We start from the raw sequence: 20,538 nt of genomic DNA on the forward strand, positions 1-20,538 counted from the left end.
TAGAGATCACATGCGGTTTAATTGTGGGAGGCTGAGAGCAGCATTTTTACCAAATTGGTGTAAAAATGAAACGGGGTCCAGACGTGTACACTGACAGTTACAGTAAATTTCAAAATCCAAGCAGCAATTTGAATCATTTCTTGAAAAACAAACACAGACAAACACCAAACATGGAGTTGGTGCCCGGCGCGGTCCGCAGGGTTGGAGGCAGCCCTGCATCATGGGTGTGGCCGGGCCCTGTGTGCCTGTGCAGGGGCCCAGCTCCTCGGGGACTGGCCCACGACCCCCCACTCAGCAGGCTGAGCCAATGCCTGGCCGAGAGGGGGCCGCAGCCAGCAGGCTTGGGTGGCTGCCCGCGCCCGCAGGGGACATCGGGGAAATGGGGGCAGAGTGCGGGACCCACACGCTGCCTGAGGAGTCTTAGCAGGGTGGACAAGCCTGGGGGTCTCTACCAGCAATGCAATAAATATGCAAATCCAAGCACAGAAAGACCAAGCGCAGACCCCACGGGCGCACGAGGCCCAGCCCAGTTCCTGCGGGCATGGGCACCACCGGCTCTTCACAGACCAGGAGTCTCCAAGTCGGCAGCTCTGGTGTCCCCGAGGTGCCGTGGGAGGCGGCGGGTGGGTGGACATGCCTAACACCTACGTCTAGCAGCCTCGGGGGGCAGTGGCACTGGGCCGGACAGGGTCCCACCGGCAGGACCCTTCAATCCCGTTGCATGGCGGGGGTGGGGTGGGGTGGGGTGGGGTGGGGATGGTGGAGTGACCTCCGGTGGCAGGCGGGGGCACGGGCCTAGCCCTCCCGCACGCTCACGCGTGGCTCAGCCAGGGAGCTGTGGATGATGCTGACGATGGACTCCAGGCCGCTGCCCTCCAGCAGTGTGCGGTGGTCACCCTCGATGACGTGGACGGATACTTTCCCGTCGCATACCTGCAGGGGATGCGATCAGCTGCCGTCCCACCCCACTCCTGTCCCTGTCCCCGTTCCCGTCAGGCCCCTTGCGCACCTGGGAGAGGTTGTAGTCCGCGCCCAGGTCCTCGCCGTAGGCACCACCCGTCTTGGCGCGCAGTAGCATCACGTTGCCATGGTACTTGGCCTTGGGTGTGTACTGCTCAGCGGCACGCAGCTTGTAGTAGAAGGACCGCGCCGCAAAGCTCAGCTCCTGGCGGTCCAGGCCCTGGTGGCTCTTGATGATCAGGTCCACGGCGGCTGCCACACGCTCCTCTAGGCCCTTCAGTGGCAGCAGCGCCTCCAGCACCTGCGGGGTCAGGCTCTGAGCAGGTGCCGGCAGCACCCACAGCACCGGCCTGCCCTGTGCTACACTGCGGGTGGGCTTTTTTTTTTTTTTTTGAGACGAGTTTCGTTCTTGTTACCCAGGCTAGATGGAGTGGGGCGATCTCAGCTCACCGCAACCTCCGCCTACTGGGTTCAAGCGATTCTCCTCCCGAGTAGGTAGGACTACAGGTGAGCGCCACCATGCCTGGCTAATTTTTGTATTTTTAGTAGAGAAGGGGTTTCTCCACGTTGGTCAGGCTGGTCTTGAACTCCCGACCTCAGGTAATCTGCCCGCCTTAGCCTCCCAAAGTGCTGGGATTACAGGCGTGAGCAACCGCATCCGGCCGGGATCGGCTATTAAAGGGGTGAAGTTGGGGGGCCTTTAACGCTGTTCGCGCCCCATCCCATCCTTCCCTTCCCCCTTCCGTTCCTGCCCAGTGCTCTGGGTCCTGCGGCCTCAGGGGTGTCCAGGACCCACCCTGTTGTGCTCCATGTCCGTGAACTGCTGCACGAAGAAGCATACGGCCTCCGTCTCGGCCTCGGCCTCACAGCCTGGGGTCAGCTTTGCCCGGTAGCTCTGAGAGGAAGGAGGGACTGCTGAGCAGATGGAAGGGGCGGGGCCTCCTAAGCGACGGTCCCCCAAAGCCAGGGCACAGGTGGGGAGCCCAGACATTTGCCGTAGGCCTCTAGGACCAGCCTGGCTCTCACCTGGGTGTAGGCCAGTACGTAGGTGGGCGAGCCGTCGAACAGGAAGAGGCTGTTGTGGGTGGGGGCTGGGCTCTGCTGGGCCTGCAGCTGGGAGCACATTTCAAAGGCCACGCAGGCCCCGTAGGAGTAGCCGGCCACGCGGTAGGGGCCCTCGGGCTGCACCTGCCTGATGCAGTCGATGTAGTAGGCAGCCAGGCTGTGGATGCTGTCAAGGGGCGCAGCTGCAATGGCAGTGCCGGGCACTCAGCATGTGCAGGCGGCAGCCACGGGCCCCGTGATGGCCAGCACTGACCACCGCTTCCAGAGGAGGGCCCGGGAGTACCTCGGGTGCACTGCAGGCCATAGGTGGGGATGCTGAGCCGGGAGGCCAGGCTGTGGAACACGGTGGTGGAGCCCTCGATTGGGTGCACTAGGAACAGGGGCCGCTCCGAGCTCTGCACGGAGTTGAGCCGCATCAGGGTGGGGCCCTCCGGGTTCACCAGCAGGGAGCGCAGGTTCAGCTGAGTCTGCTGCTGGGCCAGACCATCCTCCTTGGGCGTGGGGCATGCCAGCTCTGTGAAGACAGGGGCAGATGCCAGGCTGGTCTGGGTGCAGAGCCCTGGCACCCACGCAAGGACACACAGACACGCACACAGGTCCCCACGGTGCTACGTCAGGTGGGAGTCGGGGTGGGAACGCTCAGAATGGCACCCGTAACGAAGGGCAGGATGCCTGCCGGGACACAGTCCAGACAGCAAGGAGGAAAGGCTGGCGAGGCCCGGGGACCCCACTCCCGCCTGGCCGCCCACACGCACCGTTGGCCTCATCCGCCTTTGAGGACAGCTCCTGCAGTTTCCGGAGCGTGAGCTGCCGCACCTCGCGCACGGACAGCACCAGGTTGAGCTCACGCTCCAGCGTCTGGCGCACCTCCACGCTCATGAGCGAGTCCAGGCCCAGGTCCGCCAGTGAGCTGTCCAGGTTGACAGCAGCCAAGTCGCGGATGCCTGGAAGGGATGCGCCGGGTCGGCAACTCGAGAGGGGCCATGGGGACGGCCTGCGTGCGGCAGGGCTGACACCCAGGGGTGCGTGGGCTGTGCATCTCCCAAAGCACCATCACCACAGTGACACCTGCGCCCGCACCCTGGCTCTGCAGATGGGGAAACTGAGGCGCACAGGGGCACGACTGCTATGTCCCAAGACCCTGATGCCAGCAGGGGAACCACCTGGCGCGGCTCCTACTGGGAGTGCTCACCCAGGATGTGTGCCACGGCCTCCACCAGGTCCCGCTGGCTGTCCCTGTCCCTGTAGGCCGCAGCCTTCTCAGCCAGCACAAAGCTGCTCAGGACCATGTGGGGCAGGTTCAGGAAGAGGTCCAGCACCTCCAGGCAGGACGCCATGCGCTGGGGCAGCGTGCCAGTGACGACCGTGTCGTTGGTGCTCATCGTCTCCACCAAAATGCCCACGTCGCCGATGGCGCCCCACTGCACGGCCAGGCCTGTGGGCGAGGGGGCAGGTGGGCAGAGCTGCAGGGAGGTCGGGGTGGGGAGTGGCCACTGGGAGAGGGTGGGGTGGGCAGGGCTGCGGGGAGAAGGTGGGGGTGGGGAGTGGCCACTGGGAGAGGGCAGGGTGGGCAGGGTCGAGGGGAGAGGGTGGGGCCCACCTGGGAGGCCTTCGTGCCGGCGTTTCTCACAGATACGCTCCATGGCGGAATTGGCAAAGCCGTAGTTGCTCTGTCCCGCGTTGCCACGCCCGCAGCTCACAGAGGAGAAGACCACAAAGTAGTCCAGCTCAGGACACGCCTCTCGGGTCACCCTGTGGGCACGCGTGTCACTCCCCATTGGCCAGCATCCCCAGGAGCCCCCAACGTCCCATCCCCAGGAAACGCCAGAGAGGGCTGTCAACAAACCACCTTGGCTCCCACGGCCCTGAGCCCAGAGCCCGGCAGAGGCGGGAGCAGGGCTGTGCGGTGCCCACCTGTCCAGGTTCAGGGTGCCGCTGTACTTGGGCTTGCAGACGTCCTGGAAGAACTCTGGGGTCTGGTTCTCCAGCAGGGCATCTCTCAAGACCTGGGGGAGGCATCCTCAGCACTCCCTGCAGCTCCAGGGCCTCACCCGTCCACCCAGGGTCCCCCCCTTGGTCTTGGGGCTTTTGAGGGCCCCATTTGGGGCCTTCCCTCACCACGGCCAGGTTGAAGACGCCGCCCACGGGCCCAAGCTGCGCCGCCTCGGCAATGAGGCCCCGGGCCCCCTCCAGTGAGCTGATGTTGTTGGTGGACACCTGCACCTGTACGCCCTGGCGCCTCCACCGGCGGACCTGCTTGGCCTGGTAGCCTGCGGGACACAGGACTGTGGGCTGGACTGGGCCAAGGTACGGTCTCTTCCCCACACGCCGGGCTGGGGAAGTGGGGAGCAGCCGCAGAGCCCCATCCAGCAAGCCCCCCACAAGATGGAGGGGGACAGACCCCAGGCACCATGACAGCCCACAATGGTGGGCTGCAGAGAAGGGCTCAGGGGCCCGGGGCTGTGCCTGGCCCAGGCTGGTCCACAAGCACCCCTGCCGACTCACCTGTCCGGATCCCGGAGCGAGAAGTCAACACGAGCTTCTGCACCCCACGCTGTATCAGCCACTGCGCCAACTCCAGGCCGAAGCCACCCAGACCACCAGCGATGATGTAGCTCTTGTGGGCCGGGCAGAAGGTCTTGGAGATGGCCGACATCAGCTTGGGTTTGGCCCCCTTCAGCACTGCCTCCGGCTCCTCCGCAAGCACCTGCGTCCAAGCAGCACCCACCGGCTCAGGCACTGCCTGGGGACCAGAGCCTGGGGTGCCCGAGGCGCCGGGACTCCTCCCCTCACCTGCACGACGACTTTGCCGATGTGCTTCCCTTGGGCCATGTAGCGGAAGGCCTCCTCCACCTGGGCCCCGTGGAACACCGTGCACTTGAGGGGCCGTACCACCCCATCCCGGATGCCGGCCTGCACAAGCGCCCACACCTCCCGCCAGTCAGCACTGCTCTCGTTGAAGAACGCATCCAGCAGGACCCCGTGGAATGTCACGTTCTTTAGGAAGATAGCCATGCCTGCGGGCAGGGGCCGTGCTCACCCAGGGTCTTCCACAGGTCCACCCACACCCATCCATGCCCACCCCCGCCCAGGCGCTGCCGGCCTCACCGAGTGGGTGGTTCTGAGAAAGGTCGAATTTGCCAATTTCCAGGAAGCGACCGTGCGTAGCCAAGCACCTCACGCTGGCCTGCAGCTTCTCTTCCGCCAAGGAGTTCAAGACCAGGTCAACGCCTAGGGGGCCAGAGGGGCCAGACAGTCACACCCACTGCAAGCCCAGCCACCACAGTCCAGAGGGCCAGACCCTGCTTCTCCCTGGGCCGGAGGCTAGGCAGGAGGCAGGTGGGGGCTGTGGGGGCCACTCACCCTTCCCGCCCGTGTGCCACAGCACATGCTGCTCGAAGGATGTGTCCCGGGAGTTGGCGAAGCTGGTGCTGTCAAGCTGGGGGAACCTGGCCTGGAGGTACGCCCGCTTCTCAGCCGACCCTGGTGAAGAGAGAACGCGCGGCTGGTGAGCCGGGGCGGCGGGGCCAGGAGGGCAGCGGGAGGCACCGGGGGCAGGGCCTTACCCACGGTGGTGAAGACGCGGCAGCCCAGACTGAGGGCGATGGCGATGGCGGCCTGGCCCACGCCGCCCGAGCCCGAGTGGATGAGCAGTGTCTCCCCGGGGCGCACCCGCCCACGCACCACCAGCGCGTAGTAGGCCGTGCTGTAGACGACAGGCACCGAGGCCGCCTCCTCCAGCGTCCTGGGGATGCAGCAGGTGGGTCAGCACAGGCCTGGCCGCCATCCACGTGGGGCCCAGGCTCACACCCTTGACACACTCACCAGTTGGAAGGCACATCCCAGAGAAAGTCCGGTGACAGCAGGACAGAGGTGGCCAAGCCCTTGGCAGGCACCAGTCCCATCACACGCTTGCCGCTGGCGTCTCGGCCCGAGAACTCCATACCTAGCAGGCTGTCCTGGGAGGTCCACTTCCCTGGGGGAAGACGGCACTGAGCCCCTCACCGCCTGCCCTTCCCTCCCGAGGGGCTCCCAGGCAGGTCCTAGCTGCTGGGGTCTCTGCTCCCCGGCCCAGTCCACTCCCATGGCCCCATGCCACCCATACCTGGGATGGCATCAGGGGACAGCTTGCCAGTGGCCAGCATGATGTCGCGGAAGTTGAGGGAGGCGTAGTAGACCGTGCAGAGCTGGGCGCCAGGGCAGGTGGGCTGGGCATGGCGCAGCGAGGAGCAGACCCAGCGGATGGAGGACAGGTCCCCCCGGGTGAGGGTGGTCACAAAGGCGTGTGCCGTCGGCTCCTCAGGCTTGTCTAGGGAAACAGGGAGGTGGGGCTGCTGGGGGCCTTCGGGTGCAGTCTCCCGGGAGGGGCAGGGCAGTGTCGGGGGCTCACCCTCCTCCAGCAGGAAGTGGCGGAAAGCCCCCCAGGCCCCGTCGCGGTAGACGTTCATCACCAGGTCTCCCTGCAACACCTTCTGCAGTTCTGCGGAGCCCGGGTCCACCTCCGGGACATGGGAGGTGCTGCTGAGGTTGGAGAGCAGCACACACCTGGGGGCAGAGGCGGGGAGCTCAGGCTGGGGATGGGGAGGCTGGTGGGGAAGGGGAAGTGGTGAGGGGCCGTGCTCCTACCGGAGGCGGTTCCCGCCAGGCTCTCGGCGGAGACAGTTCACCAAGCCCACCACGCCCGAGGTGGCACAGTTGATGGCCTTCAGCCACACAGGCCGGGAGGAGTCTTCGTCAGCCAGGATGCCCTACAGCGGGTCGGGGAGGGTCAGGCCACACTCGGCAAGTTGGGAGGTGGGGTGGGGCCTGGAGGTGGGGCGGGGCCTGACCTTCAGAGACTCCACCCAGCGGAAGCTGGTATCGTCCACCGGCAGGAAGATGGGGCTGTCCTGCGGGGCGGGCCGGCGGCACAGGAAGAGCGTGGAGCCGTAGAAGGACTTCTTCAGGCCCACCAGGCGCAGCGACACCCTGGAGAAGAGGCTCTCCCACGCGTCCTGTGGGGGCGGTGGTCAGCACCCTGCCGGCCTGGCCCTCACCTGGCCCCCACCCTGTCCCCCTGCCCGGTGGCCGCACCTGGCTCAGGATGCCCTGGCCGTACTGCGGCTCAGCGGAGGTGAGGAAGGCCACGATGTCCCCGAGGGGGTGCCCCCGGAGCAGTGTGTGCAGGAGCAGAAAGCCCCCTTCTCTCAGGGCAGCCACCATGTTGCTGAGAGCTGAGGCCGGGTCTCCGAGGGCAGCCACAGCACAGTTGCACACCAGGAGGTCGGCGCTGCCCAGGGCGCTGGGGGCAGGGTCTGCGGGATCCCACTGGCCCTGGGCAACGTCGTGCTGCTGCAGCTCGGCCTGGGCAGCCTCCAGGGCCTGGGGGTGGCGGTCGGTGGCCGTGTAGCTCAGCTGCAGCAGGGGATGGGGGCTGAGCAGGCCTGGGATGCGGGAATACAGGTGACCGTGGCCAGCCAGCACCTGTAGGGGGTGAATTCTGGAATCAGCCCCACACCAGGCAGGTGCCCCTGACCTGGGGCTGGGCAAAATGTCCATGAGGCCTCAGTCTGGCAGAAAGGCTTCCCCGTCAACCTGATGACGGTGCCAGCCGTGGGCACGCATAGATGCCACTGGTCTTGTCCCTGGGGTCCTGCCTCGGGTGCACCAATTGGAGCCCACGGGCGGGCCCTCCACGGTGGCTGTGTGGACCGCACAGGACACATGCACAGAACCACACAGGGAACTGGCCGGCCCCACCCACCGCCCAGGGCTGGCCCCACCCACCGCCCAGGGCTCGCCCCGAGTCTGTGCTGTCTCCTGCAACTGATGTCAGGGTGGGTCCTACCATGTCCGGGGCAGAGGCCTGGCTGCCCAGGAGGCACCCACCTCCACCACCTTCATCTTCAGGCTGGGCATGTTCTCCACGGCAGTGTCCAGGCAGGCCTTGAGTGCCGGGGAGTCCAGGAGGCCGCTGAGCAGAGGGTCCTCTGGCAGCTTGGGCCTCTCCTGGGCCAGCACCTGCGCCAGCTCCAGCTGCAGGTTCCCGTTGAGCTGAAGCCTGCAGGCAGCCGACAACAGCCGGGGCAGTTCCTGCTGTGAGGGGTCCCGGGGGATCTGGGCCCCATCCAGTCCGGGCACCACCATCTTCAGCCCCTGCTGGGTCACCTTGGTCTGCAGTGCCTGCGCCAGCCCTGGGGAGGGAGGGAGGCAGGCCTGGTGTTCCCAAAGCCCCAGGGCATCTGCCTGGCATGGGCTCTCAGACCCACTCTGTCCTTCTGGGGCCACCACCCCGCTCTGCCCACAGGATGAGAAATAGCTGAGGGTTGAGGAAGGGGCTGCCCACCACTGGGAGGCTGACTCCTGCCCACTGTGGACGCAGTGAGGGGCCGCATTCAGCTGCAGGGGCTACTCTGTGCCTAGCCAAGGTGTGACCTTAGGCTGAATCTGTCATCTTTGCCCCCAAGTACCCTTTCAAGACTGAGGAACAGTGACCAGGGACGAGGAAGGCTGGGGGCTGGGGGAGGGAGGGAGGCCGCCATCGTGAGCTCCGGCCGGAGGGTTGGGCTAGGGTTGCTGACTCCAAAGGGGGCCCCGTGGAGAAGCAAGTCTGGGGTCAACGTGAAGGGGAGGCGATCGCTCCCCGTCGCCAGAGGTGTCCGAAGCCGGCAGGGCTGGGACCTCACCCTTGCACAGTTGCAGCTCCTCCTGCAGGGCAGCGCGCTCAGACAGGCACCCCTCCTCCATGTGGGGAGTGAAGCAAAACTTCTCCAGGATGGGCACCTGCTGCTCCTGCTGCCGCCGCGGGGCCGACTCAGTGTGGAGCCCGGAGATGTGGACGCCTCCGGCCACTGTGACCCTCAGCCACCTGCTCACCACCACGTCAGCCACTGTGGGGACAGGCTGGGTGAGTGCGGCATACTTGGGTGGGGGCACTGGGCTGGGGCTGGGGCGGGGCTACCTTGGGCCTTGTCCTGCAGTGTGTACAGCTTCTGCCTGTGGGTGGCAGGGTCGATGTGGATGGCGGTGACACGGGTGGGCAGGTACAGGCCGTGCTTGGCTGAGCCCAGGATGGACATCTGCAGCATGGTGTCCACGAAGCTCACCCAGTTATCCTTCCACAGCAGCCTCCCCGAGTCACCTGCACACAGGGCCTGGTTGGTGCTGTGGAACTCCCAGGTCCCTGGGGCCACCTCCCAGAGCCCACCGGGCCCCTCTGCTCCCTCCCAAGCTGCATGCCTAGCTGTGGGTGCCCTCTGTGGTCCCCACAATGATGACCGCCCTCCCTGGTGGCTTGGGCAGCAGTGTAGTCAGTACCCACCTTCCAGGCTGGCCTCCAGGATGCCCTGGAAATGAGGGCCGTAGTCGTAGCCGCGCAGACGCAGCTCCTTGTAAACTTCAGCCTGGGCCAGGAAGAGGGGCTCCGCGGGGTTGGGGGTGGGGCTTTCCGGATGGTCGAAGAGCCTGGGGTCAGGGTCATCCCACTGGTACACCTTCCCTGTGGAAAGGGAGGTGCGGAAGGGCCTGAGGACGGGCGGCATGGCCAGCGGGCACAGCCTCCGCAGCTCCCGTGCCACCGGCCCTGCTTACCACTCACTACCAGGTTGCCGTTCTCTGACACCTCGAAGGCGCGGGAGGCCTCCAGAAGCCGTACCTCCAGGGACACTGTCCCTGCAGAGCAGGAGAGTCGGAGATCAGAGGGCAGCACCCACCCCCCAGCTACCCCCGCCTTGGTCCTGGGGTGCCCCTCACCAGTCTTGGGCAGGATGGTGGCCTGGTGCAGCACCACATCCTCAAACACCACGGGCAGCTGCTCGACGCCCAGGCCCAGGGCGCGGGCCAGCGTCTTCCACACTATGCTCAGGTAGCCAGTGGCGGGGAAGAGGACGCGACCGTCGAGGGTGTGGTCCACCAGGTAGTGGTCAGGAGACTCGGAGCTGGTGTCTGCGGGAGGGCACAGGCCTCAGCACAGAGCGGGTGTCTGTGGGGAGGGAAGAGCCTGCCCACCCGCCGGGCCCCTGCTCACCGATGTTGTAGATGGCGGCCGAGGGGGAACCAGAACCGTTGGGGAAGTCCTCGGCGGCCGGCACGTCCCAGGCCAGGCTGTGGTCCCACTTGATGAGGGGGGAGATGAGGGGAGTTCCTCGGGGAGCTGGGAACTCCACAGGCGGGAACAAGGCATTGGGGTTGGCGTCGATGCTATGGAGAGGGGAGGCATGGGCAGCACACCCGTCACCGGGGTCCAGGGGCTCTGGGTTCAGCCCACCCACTCCCTGCGGTGGACCATCCAGGGCTGCTGCCACCGGCCTGGGTCAGTGAGGGGCCCGCAGCCCTGCTCACCCACCCCACGCCGTCCCCGACTCCGGGAGACGAGACCCGGGCTGGGAAGGGACCCACCCTGAGAGGTGCAGCCTGCCGATGCCGGCCAGGAAGAACTCCAGGTTGTCCCTGTGATCCTTCTTCATCAGGGGGATGATGGTGCAGCTCGGCTTCAGGCCACGCTTCAGGACAGCCTGGGGGCGGCAGGGCAGGTGGGCTCTCTTGGTGCTCAGCTGAGGCACCCATCCCAGGCTCCCGGCGCCTGCTGCCCCCAGGCTGGGCCTACCTGCAGCAGGGCGTGGGGCGCGATCTCCAGCACCACCGCGTGCTCAGGCACGTGCCACAGGGCCTCCTGGAACAGCACAGGGCTCACCAGGTTGTTGACATTGTACTCGGCGGAGGACGTGCGTGCCAGGCCGCTGTGCCACTGGTCCTCGGGGATAGAGGTGCTGAGCCAGCGGGCTGAACGTGGCTTCGGCTCCCGGATCACCTGCACGAGGGGCCAGGTCGGTGCTGGGTTGTGGGTCCCCTGGCCCGCCCCGCACCCCCCAGGCCGTATTAGCCCACCTTCTTGAGCTCCTGCAGCAGTGGGGGTGCGATGGCCTCCATGAAGTAGGAGTGGAAGGCCATACCGCCGGTCCGCACCTCCTTGGCGAACACACCCTCCTTCCTCAGCTGCTCCACGAACTCAAACACTGGGGCCTGGACATCGTGGGAGCCTGGATAAGCATCCTGGCTGGGCACCCACCTCAGGCTCGGAGAGGTAGGGCGCACCCACCTCACCCCAAGGGAACCGAGAGGGAATGGGCAAGGGACCTGAAGATAAACCTGCCCCATGCCCCAGGCCCGTCAGAGCCTGGTGGGGCGTAGACCGTGGCCGCGTGTCCCTGCCAGACTTGCAATGGCAGGCGCAGGGGACAGAGGAGCCCGCCCAGGCCGCAGCACCCACCTGAGGTCCCGAGATGGTGACTGTGTCCTTGGAGTTGTGGCAGGCGGGCACCACGCCCAGGGGGCAACGCTGTTTACACTCCTCCCAGGACAAGCCTATGGCAGAGCCAGCCTCAGAGGCTTAGCGTGGACACCGAGCCGCTCCCAGCCACCCACCCACCCAGACACTGCCTGCAGCTGGGGGCAGTAATGACAGGTGTGGTAATGGCAGCCTTGGAGCCTTCATGAGAAAGGTTCGCCCCCTGCTGTGTTTGACCCGTGGGTGGAGGTGTCATTACAGAGCTGCCACTCCAGGGGCAGCTCCTGGGAGCCCAGTCCCCAGATGGTGGCCCCCTCAGTCCTCTGCAGCCAAGGTTCTTTCCAGGTCCTGCCCACATGTGGCCCATGGTGCTCAGAGATGGGTGCCAACAGAGGGCACCAGTCTGAGGGAACCCTGATGACCCGTGTGTTGGCTTCACCAGAGTCCCTGGGTTCTTGCTATGCTGGGGCTGTGTGCTCATCACACGGGGGCTCCACGCAGGCCTGATGCCCATGGACACGTGCCTAGGCCCAAGGCTGCCAGGTGTGGGGCCAGTGGGGCAGCTGCAGGGGACTCGCGCACGGCTGTGTCCGAGCTGGGTGTCCCCGGGCCAGCGGGGGCCACTCTATCCTACGGGGGCCAGGCCAGGGCTGCAGGTGAGGACCCCACAGCGAGAAGGCAGCCTCCTTTCTTGGAGGTGCTGGGGGCCCCTCCGGGAGACCTCGGGGACACCTACCCACGGCTGCCATGGCGCCCGGCGGGAGATGGGCTTCTTTGATGCACTGTCCCCTCCAGTAGGCAGCGAGGACAGCCTCCTCCTGGGACAGGCAGCCGTCGGCGTAGCCACAGGCCACCTCCCCCAGGGAGTGGCCGACGATGCCATCTGGCCTCAGCCCCATGCAGCTCAGCAGGTCTATGAGGCCTATCTGGGGTGGAAACAGGACACTCAGGTTGCAACCTCCAGCAGGTGCAGCTGTTGGGGGCGGCCCCCGGCCCCACTAGGCCATCTCCACCCCCACGCCCCATCGACCCTCCCAGGTCTCCTGATAGGAAAGAAGCCCCTATGGCCCCCACACAGCCCCACTGAGACCCCTCCTCCCCTCCCGTCCTGCCCCCAGCACAAGGCTCTGCCTAGCAAAGGGGCTGTCAGGGGCCCCAGACTCGACACTGCAGCTCCTGGGCTCCAGGGAAAGCCAGAGCCCTGGGGCTGGCGTTGCTCACACGCTGGCAGGCTGGGCCCTACCTGGATGGCAGTCAGGCTCACAAACGAATGGACGATGTCATCAAAGGTGCTCTCGTCTGTGCTCAGCAGCAGCTGTGACACCTTCAGGCCGAACGGCTTCACAGCCTCATCGGAGCGGAGGATGGAATCTCGGAAGCGGTCCAGGCGCATGAGGCTCAGCCCCATCCCGCGCCACTGTGTGCCCATCCCTGTCCCAGAGAGCATGTCACGAGGCTCAGCCCCATCCCGTGCCACTGTGTGCCCATTCCCGTCCCAGACAGCACGTCATGAGGCTCAGCGCCATCCCACGCCACTGTGTGCCCATCCCTGTCCCAGAGAGCACCTCAGGGGACCACCAGCTCCAGTTCGCCTGCCTTCCCCCAGGGAAGGGACCACCTTGGGGGCAGAGTGTGGGCTCACCAGAGCAGATGAACCAGAGCGGGCGCTCGCCAGCGGGCACCTGCTGCACCTCTGGGCCACCGTGCTCACCACCCAGCACGGCGTAGCCACGGAAGGGCATGGCGGTGGCGGGGACAGCCGCGATGTCGTTCAGCATGCTCAGGAAAGCCAGGTCCTGGCTGTGCCGGAGGCCCTGCTCCAGCAGCTTCTGCACGGCCTCGGGGGTGCGTCCGCTGGCCCGCAGCAGACGGGGCAGGGTGGCGTGTGGGGCGGGTGCGGGGGGCGGCTGCGTGTTGGGCCTCAGGATGACGTGCACGTTGGAGCCCCCGAAGCCAAAGGAGTTGATGCCCACGTTGCCGCCACGGACGGGCAGGGGCTGGTCCACCACCTGCAGCCGCCCATCCAACAGCGCTGGGATCTCAGGGTTGGGGCTATGGAAGTGCAGGTTGGGGGCCCAGAGCCCGTGCTCCAGGGACAGCAGCACCTGCGGGGGTACGTGGTGGATGGGCAGCCGCCCCACTCCCTCTACCGCTGCCTGAGCTGGGGGCAGGCACCTCTCCGAGACTCTCATGTGGGGCCAGGGTTCCAGGGCCCTCTCCGATGCACTTCCTGTCCCCAACCTAATTCTGCCATGGCACAGGGCCGCCGTGGCCCTGCCCTCAGCTTGGTCCAAGACCTCCCCTTCCGGCCTTGCTGCCTCCCAGCCTGATGTGGACCCACCAAAGCCTGGCTGTGGCCTGAACACTAAGGCCCCCTTGGCCCAGATGTTGCATCTCAGAGGCTGCAGAAGTTGTGGGGCAGAGAGCGTGAGTGATCATGGGTGTTGGGGCTCCTGTGCCTGGTCTCTCTGAAGGTCCCCAGGCCTCTGCTAGTGGGTCAGGAAGCTGTAGGGATGGGTGGGCGACACGGGAGACCCTGATGGTGCCGTGGACCCCCCCAGGTCTGCTCCTGCCTCGCTCTTCCCACCCAAGCGGCTCCTCCAGCTCGGCTCCGTGTCCGGCAGGCGCTCTGCAGGGCATCAGGCCTCCAGGGAAGGCCCAGCGAGCCTGGCTACGAGCTCTCCCTGCTGTCAGCCTCAGTGCCTCTGCTCAGACCCGCAGCATAGCCCGGGGGACAGAGGCTCCTGGTGGGGAAGCCCCCGCCTCCACTTGGCAAAGAGAAAGCAGCAGTGCCCAGCCATGACGCAACCCAGTCCCAGGGAGCAGGAGCCTGAGGGACCCCCAAGCCCAGCCCCACCTACCTTGGCCAGGGCTGCCAGCCCCGAGGCTGGCTCCGGGTGCCCCATGTTGGACTTGGTGGAGCCGATGAGCAGCGGCTCCTGGCGGGTGGCGCACAGGGCTCGGGTGATGCCATTCAGCTCCTGGGGGTCGCCCACCTGTGGGAAACATGGGGGGTGAGGGGCTCTGGCCAGGTCACCTCTCCAGGCATGGGCGTAGGTTAGGGTCATGGGGTGGTGAGTGGGGCGGGGGGGGGCATCACCTTGGTGCCTGTGCCGTGGGCTTCGATGTATTCAAATGACTCAGGGGCCACTCCGGCCGACTGGTACAACGAGCGGATGAGCTGCTCCTGGATACCCCCTGAGGGGAAGGTCACGCCTGCGGAGGGCTCGGCTCAGTGCTGCAGCCCCAGCCCCGGCTCCCACCTGCCCCCCAGCACCCCGGAACCCCGGCAGAGCCCACCTTGCTCCTTGAAGCCATCTGTATTGGTGCCGGCGTTCAGGATGGTGGCGTACACCCGCCGGGCCAGGGACTTCTTGGTCAGCAGGACGGCCACCACACCCTCCGAGCGGCAGTACCCATTCCCTGGGTAGAGCAGCACCTCAGGCCCGGGGCTCAGCCCCACGCTGGCCCCCACCCCACCGGGAGGAGCTCTGGGGTGTGGGGTGGGTGCTTGGGTGGGGGATCCCCGGAGCTGGCAGGATCCTGCTCAGCGTGGGGACTGTGCGGGGGGCCGTCCTGTGCCACTGTCTCGCCTGCCCCGGCCGCGCAGCCACACACTCACCCGCTGTGTCGAAGGCCTTGCAGGTGCCCTCAGGGCTGAGCATCCCCAGCCTCAAGAACTGCACGGAGGTGTTGGGCTTCAGCAGGACGTTGATGCCCCCCACGATGGCGGCAGGGCACTGCCCGCTGTGGATGGCCTGGTAGGCGTTCTGCAGGGCCATCAGGCTGGAGGAGCAGGCCGTGTCCAGTGCGATGCTGGGCCCTGCAAGGAAGGGCGCTGCGGCTCAGGTGGGGCTGTGAGCACACGAGACCCCTGAGCACACCTCCTGCCACCAGGCTGGACACACACTGCACGGAGTGAGCCCACGCCACGTGGTTTCTGCTCAGCATGTGGGGACCTGAAGGCCACCCACCTTCGCAGGAGGCTGGGCAGGACCCACCTCTGAAGTCGAAGAAGAAGGAGAGCCGGTTGGCCATCATCGCTCGCTGGCAGCCCACCATGCTGTAGCCCACGAGTGTCTCGGGGTCTCGGCTCAGGGCCTCCGAGGTCTCAGAGCCGCTCACGCCCACCCAGACGCCAGTGTGTGTCCCTCGGAGTGAATCTGGGTTGATGCCTGCCACAAACAGTGGTCAAGGTGCCACGGCCGGGCCCCACAGCGCAGCCAGCCCACCCACCCACCCGGCTCTGGGGCGAAGGTCCCATCTTGGCCTCACTGGCTTGGGATGAGGGGGGGTCCATCCCAGTGGGACCCTGGAAGGGGCCTAAGGAGGGTGAGGTGTCCTGCAGAGGGGCCAGAGCAGAGCCTGTGGCCAGCAGCCAGCCCAGGTGAGGCCTGGAACAAGAACCAGGTCACAGAGGGAACGAGGCGGAGGGGGCAGGCGGGCCCAGGGGAGGGCACCAGGCACGGCCAGAGTGGCTCCAGGAAGGACAGAGGGCAGCATTGTCCCCAGGCGACGCCTTTGGCCCCTGGTGTCACCGGCAGCTCTGATGAGCCCGTCGGCCAGTGGCCTCTCCAGCGCCAAGGGCAGCCTGCACCAGGACAGGCCGTGATAAGGAACCGAGGAGACAAAGGCCAAGTGTCCAGGCTCGGGAAGGAGAGAGGGACACCGGCCACCCCCGGGGAGCATAACCTTAGTCTTGGGGTGGGGTCTGGCAGCAGGAAGGGCGCAGGAGAAGGGCTTCCACCTCTCGGCCAGCAGGGCCCCTCCTCGCCCCTGGTGGGCTGGCTCTGCCCTAGGGTGGGTGGGTGTGTGAACTGCTCACACCCAAGGGCAGCCCAGGGCTCAGCCTCCCCCTCAGGAGGTCCTTCTCCGCCTGGGGAGGGAGCACCTGGATCTTAAGAAGTGGCATGGCTGGGCGTGGTGGCTCACGCCTGTAATCCCAGCACTTTGGGAAGCTGAGATGGGTGGATCACGAGGTCAAGAGATCGAGACCATCCTGGCAAACATGGTGAAACCCCATCTCTACTAAAAATACAAAAATTAGCCGGGCGTGGTGGTGGGCGCCTGTAGTCCCAGCTACTCAGGAGACTGAGGCAGGAGAATGGCGTGAACCCGGGAGGCAGAGCTTGCAGTGAGCTGAGATCGCGCCACTGCACTCCAACCTGGTGACAGAGTGAGACTCCGTCTTAAAAATAAATAAATAAATAAAAATAAAAATCAAAAAACGGCGTGGCGCTTGTCCGAGGTCAAATGCCAGTCAGAGCGAGGGCCAGGCTGGCGGGATGGGGTTGAAATGCCTGGGGTGGGGGGACGTGGGCAAGGGTAGTGGGGAGGGTGGGAGGGGAGAGACAGCAGGGCCGGCGCTGTCCGCTGCTTGGCTGGTGGGGGTGGGGGCCTGGAGGGCCCCTCAAGAACCTCCTGCTTTGCCTCTCGTCACTCCAGCCCCGGCCCCGGCCCCAGCACCAGCCAGACATCAGAAGCGAGGAGACTGGTACGCTCAGGTCAGGGCACACCCGCGACACCTCTGGGGTGCAGTTGTGAAACTGCGGCCTACCCCGTGGCCCACACCTCCCTGAGCCCGTTGCCCAGGCCAGGGGCACTGCCGGGGAGGGTAGGTGGTGCCAGCACCTGGTTCTACCAGAACCAAGAAGAGAAAACACTGCCTATTCCACGTGAGCAGCAGGAGCCCTCGGCGCAGCAGTCGCGAATGCCCGACCCACCTCCGTCCACGATGGCTTCATAGGTGACTTCCAGCAGCAGCCGCAGCTGAGGGTCCATCGTGTGTGCCTGCTTGGGGTGGACTCCGAAGAAGGAGGCATCAAACCTAGACAGGTCCTTCAGCTTGCCGGACCGCCGGGGCAGGCCGTAGAGCCCTGTGGGACAGGCGGGTGTTTAAATCTCTGATGGAAGCTGCCCAGAGGTGGGGGCCCTGTGGGGTGCTGCAGGCCCCTGGAGGGGCCATGGTGGAACTGAGGACTCTCTGCTATGCCTGGGAGGCCCAAACAATGGAGCAGGCTCCCCAGGAGGGGAAGACCATGGCCCCAAAGCAGGGGCTGGTACGACCAGATCTGCTGCACAACACCCAAGCCCCAATCCTGAGATGGGCCGCAGAGCAGAGAGCTCGGCGGGAGTGAGGCTGGGGGACCATCTGCCGGGCTGGTGCCTCGGCTCTACCATGCTGACTCACAGCTTGCCCGTCAGGTAGAGCTGCTCTGTGGAAGAGCCTACTGGGTGTGGGGCAGTTGCTCCAGCCTCCCGGAGCACATCTGGTATGCAACCTGCCAGCTCAGGACAGACACAGGCAGGGGCAGCCTGGCCGGAAGGGCTCTGGCCCCCCGCACCCCCTGCATGGGTGAGAGACCCCAGCCCGTCACCTATCCTCTGAGCTTGGCTCCTCCGTAACAAGCAGATGGTCCCTGCCTGGGCCAGCCCTCGGCCTTGCAGCCATTGGGGGAGCCTCCTGTTGGCCTTGCAGCCGTTGGGGGAACCTCCTGGTGGGCTGGGCGCATTTTCTAGGCCACTCTGGTGCAATGTCCGGGAAGGAGGCTGCAGCTAGGCCTCGCCCATGGGTGACCAGTGGCTCTGCAGCTGGGACCGGCCTCAGGCCAGTGCCTGGGTGGTGAGGACACAGCACAGCAGGGAGGCTGGTGTGAGGACAAAGGTGGAGATGGAGCTTCACACCCCAGGCACGGGGAGCCCCGCAGCCACATACCCGCCTTCCAGCGACGGTCATCGTCCGTGACCATGTCCACACCGCCAATGAGGTTGTCCCAGAACTCCTGCAAGTTCTCCGACTCTGGCAGCTTCCCGGACATGCCGGCAATCACCACCTCCTCCATGGCTGCTCTGCAGGGTGGGCGGTGTGAGTGCCCCACACATCCCGGCCACGACACCCCCGTCAACAGCCTCAGCACCCAGAACAGGTGGACACCCGTGGGGCCGAGCACCACCCTGAGGGTCCGTGCGGGCCCTGGCTCCTGCGGCTCCCTTCCTCATGTGGCCAGTTCCTGGGCCCTGACCCCGCTCTCGCTGGGAGGGGCTGCGTGCTCTGGGAACAGGCCCGCCTCTGGGCCCTGACCCATTCAGTTCAGGGTATTGGCTGGGGTACCCCACTGGAGCCCTGCAGCCCTGGCCTCCCCAGCAGTTACTGGTTTCTGCGCCTGTGTCGGCTTCCACTCGCCTGAGTCTCAAGCCTTCCAAGGCTCCTGGAGCTTGTCCCAGGCCATCCCTAGGGCACCAGGGGGCTCACAGTGAGGAGCAGGCAGGGTCACCTGAGATGGGGACAAGGCCTCAGGTGGCCAGCCTGCTAAGGGCCATCAAGGAAACGGAGAGGCAGGGTCCCAAAGCTGGGGCATGGAGGTGGCTGGGAGCCCTAGAGGGGGGTACTCAGCACCCATGCTCACCCGTGTTGGGGTGGGGGCCCGCTGTCCAGGCCAGCCCAAGAGCCACCAGGGCTGGGGAGGGACGAAATGGGGATAGCCTATGCTCTGGGGGAAAGGTGGCCCCTGCCCCACTGTGGACCGACCCAGCCAGTCCAACCCCTCCAGCAGGGTCCAACCTGGAGAACCACTCCTGGCCAGGACACGCAGGTGTTGCCTGGCACCCTTCACTTGCGCGGGTGAACCCACAGACGCTTGCCTCCCCATACCAACCCACACACCACAGGAGGCCCTCCCTGGAGCCCAGGTCCCTAAGACCCCGAACGGGTGCCCAGGCCGCCGGCTCCTCCTCCAGCATGAGGGCTGGTGCAGCCCTGGGGGGAGGGGGCGGAGGCCAGCGCCGGTCTGGCCACTTGCACGAGGCCCCAGGGCCTGATGCGCGCGCCGCCCCTCGGCAGTGCGGCCTCCCTTGGGCCGTCCCGGCAGGGAGGCGGCCGCCTTCCCACCCACTGCGATTCACAGAGGCTTGGCTGCCCCGGGCCAGCTCCAGGCCCGCACGCTGGGTCCTCGCCGCTTGCTATTCACGCGGGGTCGACGGCCAGGCAGGGGGTGGGAACACCGCGGCGCGCCCGGCCTCCCTTCGCCTCGGGCGGGGGCTGCTCGGGACCCCTGCGCTTCGGCCGGGCTGCGCCACGTGATGGGGAGGCCGGTCCCGGCGCGGCCCCTGCGCCCCCCCGTTCCTCCCTCGCGGCGTCCCCTTCGGGCTGGGCCTCGGCTCCGGGGCGGCTCCGGGAGGAGGATGCGGCGGCGCCTTTGTGGGCACGGGGAGGCCGAGCCGGGGGCTCCTCCAGGCCCTTCAGGGTCCGCGGCCTCCCCCACGGGAAGCGAAGGCGGCTGTTGGTGGCTTTCCCCGGCGTTCTTCCCCCGCCATCCGCCCACCTACTCCGCGGGGCCCCGGGCGCCTCCGAAGGGGCACGAACACCGAGACCCGGACAGGCCGCCCAGGCGACCCCTGGATACGGGGCCGGGCCACGCGCGCCCCGAGAGCGGAGGATGAGGAGCCGGGCCACCCCGGGGACCCCGGGCCCAGCCCCGACCACGACCCGCGCCCCGGCCCCAGCGCCGGCTGCTCGTACCTGGTGAGGGCGCGGGCGGCGGTGCGGGCGGCGGAGAGCGAGGCTGGAGCGCGGCGGAGCGGGAGGCTGAAGCGCGGCGGAGAGGGAGGCCGGGGCCGCTGCCGTCTCTCTGGCTCCCTCTAGGCCGGCGCCGACGCTATTTAAACCGCGGCCATCCCCGGGCGGCCACGCCACATGGGCTGACAGCTTGGCTGCGCCGCCCAGGCCAATGAGCGTCGGGGCTGCGCCCCGGGACCCGGCGCGCCGCCGCCGGTGGGGTGATGCTCGTGCGCGCCGCCGCCCGAGCCGGGACCCTGCGCGGGAACGCGCCTGGGGGGGTGGGGCTGGGAATGAGGAGCGCCGGGGGCGGGGCGGGCGGGAAACCACCGCCCCCCGACTTCCGCCTCCCGCCCCGCGGGCCCCGACGCGCACGCGGCTGCGACCAAGCCCGCGGCGCGCCTCCCGAGCCATCCCTGACCCCCGTGTCCGCCGGGGCCACGTGTGCGGGATGGGAATGCTTGGGCCACACTGGGGACTACACCGTGGCCACACCGGGGGTCCAGCCGGCTGCGGCGGGGCGCTCGGACCCACAGGCGCGCGGAAGGACGGACGGACCCGCGTGCCCGCACTTCGGCCGCCGACTCCACGCCGCCGTCGCTGCCCGCGCGGAGCTGGCTGAGGGCGCGGCGCGGCGGCAGCAGCAACCAATCGGGCGCCAGGGGTGTTCGCACCGGCCCAATGGCGGCGCGCG

At 67.0% G+C, this 20,538-nt stretch overlaps 1 protein-coding gene across 2 annotated transcripts; it reads right to left on the reverse strand.

Annotated features, from left to right (window-relative positions):
• FASN (fatty acid synthase) lies at positions 1–20,049 on the reverse strand. Of its 2 annotated transcripts, none has more exons than XM_034943194.3 (43): positions 19,809–20,049; positions 18,006–18,134; positions 17,014–17,166; positions 15,292–15,465; positions 14,913–15,113; positions 14,591–14,713; positions 14,391–14,506; positions 14,152–14,286; positions 12,933–13,395; positions 12,534–12,721; positions 12,027–12,216; positions 11,273–11,367; positions 10,891–11,025; positions 10,610–10,813; positions 10,402–10,517; positions 10,031–10,203; positions 9,757–9,948; positions 9,595–9,675; positions 9,326–9,502; positions 8,966–9,145; positions 8,691–8,894; positions 7,894–8,198; positions 7,099–7,488; positions 6,855–7,019; positions 6,652–6,773; positions 6,416–6,570; positions 6,131–6,334; positions 5,851–6,001; positions 5,592–5,770; positions 5,389–5,508; positions 5,134–5,256; positions 4,819–5,042; positions 4,531–4,732; positions 4,144–4,295; positions 3,940–4,031; positions 3,626–3,777; positions 3,218–3,460; positions 2,781–2,969; positions 2,309–2,539; positions 1,987–2,207; positions 1,757–1,855; positions 1,010–1,261; positions 1–933 (listed from the first exon to the last, which is right to left on the reverse strand). In XM_034943194.3, the coding sequence occupies exons 2-43, from the start codon at positions 18,130–18,132 to the stop codon at positions 796–798; spliced, it is 7,536 nt and encodes a 2,511-aa protein (XP_034799085.3). In that variant the 5' UTR covers positions 18,133–18,134; positions 19,809–20,049; the 3' UTR covers positions 1–795. The 2 variants fall into 2 exon arrangements, with proteins under 2 accessions (XP_034799085.3, XP_034799084.3); XM_034943193.3 differs by having other exon boundaries at positions 18,006–18,139.
• Between the last annotated feature and the right edge of the window lie 489 nt (positions 20,050–20,538).

This window comes from Pan paniscus, chromosome 19, assembly GCF_029289425.2.
Source record: "Pan paniscus chromosome 19, NHGRI_mPanPan1-v2.0_pri, whole genome shotgun sequence".
NCBI classification, from domain to species: domain Eukaryota; kingdom Metazoa; phylum Chordata; class Mammalia; order Primates; family Hominidae; genus Pan; species Pan paniscus.